The sequence below is a fragment of the Equus caballus genome, chromosome 20 (genome assembly GCF_041296265.1).
Source record: "Equus caballus isolate H_3958 breed thoroughbred chromosome 20, TB-T2T, whole genome shotgun sequence".
NCBI lineage: Eukaryota > Metazoa > Chordata > Mammalia > Perissodactyla > Equidae > Equus > Equus caballus.
Genome location: NC_091703.1, coordinates 29,051,031 through 29,058,687, shown reverse-complemented (window position 1 = coordinate 29,058,687; position 7,657 = coordinate 29,051,031). Strand labels below are relative to the sequence as shown.

Here is a 7,657-nt window from a genome sequence, read left to right as displayed (position 1 = left end):
ATACAATTTAAAAATTAGCCAGCAGTTCATTTCAACGAGTGCCTCTCTATTTGTGTGTGCATGCATGAGACTGACCATGGTTTGTTTTTGTTTGCTCTTCTGAACAGGTGTGAGTCAGAGGATGTATCCTTTCATTTCGCATTTAGACTGTCTCTCATACTTTTATAATCATTTCTATTATGAATTTTTTTGTGCCTAGATTTTTGTGTGGATATCACTGATCACATTCTTATAAGAAATCAAAGGAATTATGAAATATTGTGAAATGCTACATCTTCTATGTCACACGTGACGATTCCTTTGAATTTTATTAAATCCATTTGATTGATGATAAAGTAATGTTGTTGAAAGTATGACCTTTGATATTGAAGGGACCTGGGTTTATGTTAAAACATTTAGGAGTTTAAGGATCTTGGGTAAGCTATTTAACCACTTTAATCAATTTCTTCATATGTTTAAAGGGGACGGTAATAAATTTCAAAAAGTTTTTAAAAGATTAGTTGAGATTATGCATGTTAATATTTTAGAGCATATCAAACACTCAATAATACCAGCCAGTATTAACATTTATTAATGTAAGTAGCATATCAGTTTAACCTTCAACCTTTGGATACATTAATTTTTCAAACTTTAAATGTGAAAACATTTTGTACAAATTAAATATTGTATTTGATAGACATGTGAAATAGTACTCTAACATACTGTTGTTTTCTGATTGAGTATAAAGTTAATTTAGTTAACTAATCCTTCTCATGTATGATGTATTACGTTGCTGCTGGGAATGCTTTTACTTTTCAAAACATCGATCTTTTGGTTGTTTGCTTTCCTTGGAAGTAAATTATGGGACAAGGAGGGCATTTATGCCTGTGATAGAGGATATTTCCCAGTGGCCTCTCTACCACTAACTCTTGTTTCCCTTGATCTTTACTTTTCCCTTATTCAGATTTTGTTAATATTTATTTTCTACCACTTTGTACCAATTTATTTTGCACATTAGTGTATCTATACACTAACTTGATTCAGATTTTAAAAGTTTTAGAAAGATTAAAAATTTACTGTGATTATCCATTTGAATATGCTAGAACTGAAATATTCATTTCCTGATGCCACTTAAGTTGGGGTATGATCATGCTATGCAATACTAAATAACTGGATGAAAACGGCAATCAACCATCCTTAGAGCTGGCAACCTGTTTGGTCCAGTGTAACTCACTCTTCAAGATAGCTTCCAGAAAGCTGTGTATATAAAATTAAGTGAATGTAGATGGATGTTCTTAGATTTTTATAATACCAAAATCTCGTTTTTTATGCCTTTCCTTGTATTTCTTTTTGTTTTACAATATGTCTTTGACCTGTCGTTGCTGTGATGATGTGTCTGTCTTTATCTCTACGTATTTATCTTTTTTACTTTATCACAGGGAGTGATGTAAAGCATTACAGTTTGTACATAGGTTACACAATTGGATCACTTTTAAAAATGTTTACCTTGATTAGAACGTTCATAGAAAATAATCCCACCTCTTTCCGGAATCCACACACTCTAGTTGTTGGTAATATTTGAAAATGAAATCAGCAAAAGGAAAAGGAAACTGTTGGCCACTGGATTTTAGAGTTCTGATTCCAACTGACTCTGCATAGCCAGTGAATTTTCAGAGGACTTGTAAAGTTGGTCTGGTAATTTCAAGCATCTTGAGGGCAAGAGTTCAACACTGTAACAGAATAATGGTGATTGAATGGTGTCTGACTGAGTATTTAATTGTTTGACTACCATAAAAAGGACCAGGGTAGTCTTCACAAATACAATGGATTAGGTAGAGTACAGAGCAAAACTTCCAAAATATGTAGAGTCAGCGCTGTAAGTGATATTTTTAATATAATTTAATCCTTTGTATAAGTACATTCTAGATCACGAATTCCAATATCTGAATGTATTTTAGAGATTATCTTGCTTTATATTCTATTGCATGTGAGGTATGTACAATTCTGTAGAATTTTGAGATATATGTTTCAAATAATCTCTCTGCCTCTGTCTGCTTCTCTTTCTTATTCTTTCTGATCGTGCTCCAGTATTTCCCTCATTCTCATTTTCTCTAATGTACATGTATTCTTATAGTACTTTAAATCTTATGAAACTCAATCTGAAACAGGCCTTTCATACCCATGAATGATGGGAACACAAGGTCTATTATTTGATTTTTCTTACATTAAATATCAATGATATAACTTTTTGTGATAATGTGGAACTACATTGGTATAAGATATGTCCATCTCAATGAGTACATCATTTCGGAAAACAATTGCATATAAAAATCCCATGACTGTGTCTTTTATCATGATAGATTCACCTCTTCCTCTCTCCTTTTCTTTTAAAGACACCTTCTAAAAATTTCTAAATGCTTGGTCTTGATAGGAACCATATGCTAGCAAGGCTGGAAGAGAAAAATGCAAGCTCCTTCACTGGGTTTATCCTGCTGGCTTTCTCTGACAGGCCTCAACTGGAGCTGGTCCTCTTTGTGGTTCTTTTGATCTTCTATATCTTCACTTTGCTGGGAAACACAACCATCATTGCATTGTCCCACCTGGACCCACATCTTCACACCCCTATGTACTTTTTCCTCTCCAACCTCAGCTTTCTGGACCTGTGTTACACTACCAGCATTGTTCCCCAGCTCCTGGTCAATCTCAGGGGAATAAACAAATCTATCTCCTTTGGTGGTTGTGTAGTTCAGCTGTATATCTCTCTAGGATTGGGAGGCACTGAATGCATTCTCTTAGGAGTTATGGCATTTGACCGTTATGTAGCTGTTTGCAGGCCCCTTCATTACACAGTAATCATGCCTCCCCATCTCTGTGCCCTGATGGCTTCTGCTTCATGGTTCATTGGTTTTGCCAACTCCTTATTGCAAACGGTACTCATCTTCCTTTTACCACTTTGTGGGAGAAATAAATTAGACCACTTTTTCTGTGAAGTACCTGCATTGCTCAAGCTCGCCTGTGTTGACACCAGTATCAATGAGTCTGAGATCTTCTTTGTAGTTGTCTTCATACTTCTCATACCGGTTGCATTTATCATGTTCTCCTATGGTGGGATCGTCAGGGCCATCTTAAGGATAAAGTCTGCAGCAGGGCAGAGAAAAGCATTTGGGACATGTGGATCTCACCTCACAGTGGTCACCCTGTTCTATGGCACAGCCATCTATGCTTATCTCCAGCGCAACAACAACTACTCTCAGGATCAGGGCAAATTCATAGCTCTCTTCTACACCATCGTTACTCCCATGATCAACCCCCTCATATATACTCTGCGGAACAAGGATGTGAAGGGAGCAATGAAGAATGTTCTTTGGAATGGTCATGACTCCAGATAACTGGGTGAGGAAAACAGTTTAATGGAAGGTCTTTGAATACCAGAGCCCTTAAGATGTTTTTGTCTTCCATGTGTCAGCTAAAATTTTCCCTAACAACTCTCAAGGGAATTTTCTTACCTCCTTGTCCTATGAAAAACGTGTGTTCAAATCAACATTCATAGATTCATTCCAGCTTCCAGAGATGGTGATTCAGTGTCTCTAGAACATCTGTGTTATATTTATTATTTTTAAAAGCTCTATGAAGTTTTCTTATTTGCAACCCCATTTGGAAACATTATTCTGTTTCTCTTGCAAAAAGACATTTAAGTACATACTGTAAAGACACAGCCAAATAAGAGCATAAAACCACTGAAACGCTGTAAGAAATATTAACTTGTTAGCATTTTCTAGCAGTTGCTGGAGGGATATCACTTAGTCTGGCATTTTGATCATGGTTCTACTACAAAGTCCATAGGTTGACTACATTAGAGGTTTTTCACAGAAGTAGGTGGGGGAAGCTGTAAGAAAAACAAACTTTAAGTTCAAAGAAAGAGTTACTAACATCAATCCTGATAAAGTCATTCTGAAGTTAGTCCATATAGTGAACTCACTGCCGTTGCAGCCATATTATGCAGCATTCATTTCATAGAAGGCTGTACACAGGATCACTGGGTGAGGGAGTGATATGATGTTGCCGGTGACAATGGTAGCCATTAGCTGGTAGTGCTTCCCTATAATTTGGTACATAGCCATAAAAAACATGGATGTGAGGTACGGATGTTGATTATATTAAATTTGTGAGCCCCATTCTGTTTTTTAATCTGACTTGGGGGGATGTTATCATATATGAATAGCATGTGACCCAAGTTCTATTTCATATTATACATATTTTACTTCCAGTAATGCAGCAAAATTTCCAAAGGGTAAAAATATGTTTAAATTTCTCTCTTCTTACCATTTTATAAAATTCTTTGATTCAGGCATCTATTGCTCATGGCGTTTGTATCTCACATCTGGCAAAACTCCACATAATTTGAATTGGTGACATACTATACAGATATAAGTAGTGGCCCCTTATTCCCAGGAAACCTCATGTTTTGTGGAAGCTTACTCAGATTCATCAGGAGGAAATTGAAAGAATAATGTGCGTATTAATTTTTAAAAATGTCTATATACCTAAACTTTATAAACAGCCATCTCGTGAAATAATCATCATTCAATTCTGAATTATGTAGCAAGTATAAACATTCCGGAAAAATTGAATCTGACATTCTAGCCCTCAGATCCCCTTCAAAGCTCAGTTTTCAGTGTAAATTTGTTTTGGGATATGAATCCTAGTGTTTGTATATCTTTAATGTCATGCACAGTGTATTTTTCTGTGGAGGTTATAACTTTGACAATGGTATCATCACAGAAATGTTTATGATTTTTAGTAGATTTTTCCAATATGTAGTACAGTGCAGATAAGTACATGTGTGTCTCTGGGTGGAGACATATGTAAAAACTTATTATATAGTCTCTTGTCCTGACAACTACCTGCATCCTCCCGGGCCTTGAACCCCCTCAGTTGGTCATGCTCATGAGAATTGATCTTGCATGAGTCACAGGTTGGCGAGGCGGAAATGACAGCTAGGAGAAATTATACACATGGTCAAGATTCTATCTATATCCTTAATAGCATCCCAGCATTCACACTTGAAGTCAACACTTGGGAAACCATATATTTTGGCACCATAGTAATTCTTAATGTATACCAGTATAAAAACAGTTTTGGAATACTGTTTACCCCCAGTGGTGACAAATTTCCCACTCTCTGTTATTGCTCAACAGCACCTTGATAAGTAGACCCAAATGGTCACTTTCAAATCCTTTAAATGAACTTTCTTTGCTGCAGAAAACTTTAAGGTCTCCTGAAGCCACTGATATAAGAAAATTTTTATCCATTGAAGTATGTGGGGAAGCCATTCAGGTTTGAATTTACTCACCTGAATTTTATTTGAACCAAAGAAGCCTGACTTTTGGCCTGTCAAATGTGTATGGTATGTCTGCTTTAATCATTACCTAAAAGCAAAATATTGTACTCTTTTGAAGATAAGAATTAAGGTCTCCCTTCTAATGACACCAGCACTCTTTGAAGATAAGTATCCCTTCCCATAATGCCACGGTCATGCTGACCCGCTGTGTACGTGCTAATCTGTCACAAACATCTCCTTGAACCCTTGCAGCAATGAACCCTTGTCATGTTTGATGTATGTATCTTTGTTTCGAAAAGGTATATATCTGTGCTAAAAATCACTCTTCTCCAGGACCTTTGCTTCCCCTGTGACGGCTGAGACTCCCAGGATATAGTTGTTGGTTTGTTTCAAATAAAACTCTTTTCTTTTCTTTTGCATTGAAATAATTATTGGTTATTTGCGTCGACACTACAGAGACTATTGTTCTGGGTGAAAAACTACTTCTGTGCTCTTAATGACACACAAAATGCTGCCACCAAATGGATTTATTTCCTTTAAGTGAACACGTGAATCGCACTTGAATAGTTACATTACTTGGAAATGAATTACCGATAATAAAGATCTCTAAGCCCCATGAAAATATTAAAAAAAAAAAAAAAATTGAACAAGAGACCAAACACAAGTTCAGTATTGTGCTGTAACATTTTTCAAATGGGATCGAAGATCTCTACCTTCTCATGCTCTCCATGCTTTGTCTATAACAGACTACAGGATTGTGTCAATGGCCCCCAAAATTATTTGGACTGTTTCCTTTTGAATTCTTACCAACAACTGTGGTAAGGCAGTAGTGATAGTACCCAGGGCTAGGCTAAATTTTTTTGTCCCATCTGTGTTGAGCATCTGGAGTTCCCGACTATCATTATGCCCTAGAGCAATTCATGGATTTTTCCAGGCCTTGCGTCCTCTGAGCGACAGGACACACCACTGGCTCAAGTGGTGAGTGATCTCAGAGACCCCAAATGTGAGTCAAACTCACAAGAAACACATTTTCTTTTGAGTATCATCACTTAAAGTGAATTCTGTTTTAAAATTTTTTTATTGAGATAACATCACTTTATAACAGTATATAAATTTCAGATGTACTTCATATTTTGATTTCTTATAGATTATATCATGTTCACCACCCAAATACTAATTACCATCCATCACCATACACATGTGCCTAATCACCCTTTTCACTCTCCTCCTTCCCCACTTCCCCTTTGGGAACCACCAATCCAATCTCTGTCTCTATGTATTTGTTTTTTGTTGTTTTTAATCCTCCACTTATAAGTGAGGTCGTGAGTATTTGACTTTCTCCCTATGACTTATTTGGCTTGGCATAATACCCTCATGGTCCACCCGTGTTGTCACAAATGGCAAGATTTCATCTTTTTTATGGCTGAATAGCATTCTACTGTGTATATATACCACATCTTCCTTATCTTTATCTCTTGATGAGCACGTAGGTTTCTTCCAAATCTTGGCTATTGTGAATAATGCTGCAATGAACATAGGGGTGAACGTATCTTTACACATTCATGTTTTCACGTATTTGGATAAACACTCAGCAGTGGAATAGCTGGATCTTATGGTAGTTCTATTCTTAAGCTTTTTAGGAATCTCCATACTGTTTTCCATAGTGGCTGCACCAGTTTGCACTCCCACCAGCAGTGTGTGAGACTTCCCTTCTCTCCACATCCTCTCCAACACTTGTTATTTCTTGTTTTGTTAATTATAGTCATTCTGATGGGCATGAGATTATATCTCATTGTAGTTTTGATTTTCACTTCCCTTATAATTTAAATTAGTGATGTTGGACATCTTTTCATGTGCCTGTTGGCCATCTGTATATCTTTGGAAAAATGTCTGTTCAGATCTTTTGCCCAGTTTTTCATTGGGGTCTTAGTTTTCTTTTGTAGAAATGTATGTGTTCTTTTTTAAAAAAAAAATAAATTTTGGATATTAACCCCTTATCAGACACATGATTTGCAAATATCTTCTCCCAATTGTGAGGTTATCTTCTCATTTTTTTGATGGTTTCCTTTGCTGTGCAGAAGCTTTTCAGTTTGATGTAGTCCCATGTGTTTCTTTTTTCTATTCTTTAATCTACTTTGAGTTGATTTTTGTGTATGGTGTGAGATAATGGTCTACTTTCATTCTTTTGCACGTGACCATCCAGTTTTCCCAACACTATTTACTGAAGGTGCTTTCCTTTCTCCATTGTATGTTCTTGGCTCCCTTGGCGAAAATTAGCTCTCCATAGGTGTGTGTGTTTATTTCTGGGCTCTCAATTCTGTTCCATTGATCTGTGTG

General features: G+C 36.4%; 1 protein-coding gene across 1 annotated transcript; it reads left to right on the top strand.

Moving 5' to 3' along the window:
* The first annotated feature begins 2,417 nt into the window (after positions 1-2,417).
* On the top strand, positions 2,418-3,368 carry OR2B8B (olfactory receptor family 2 subfamily B member 8B). The gene has a single exon (XM_001494055.4). It carries the CDS (start codon positions 2,418-2,420, stop codon positions 3,366-3,368), a length of 951 nt encoding a protein of 316 aa, XP_001494105.4.
* The last annotated feature ends 4,289 nt before the right edge of the window (positions 3,369-7,657 follow it).

Bases quoted from the DNA above. Each gene is read 5' to 3' on its own strand.
- OR2B8B (XM_001494055.4), top strand. From the start codon at position 2,418: ATGCTAGCAAGGCTGGAAGAGAAAAATGCAAGCTCCTTCACTGGGTTT.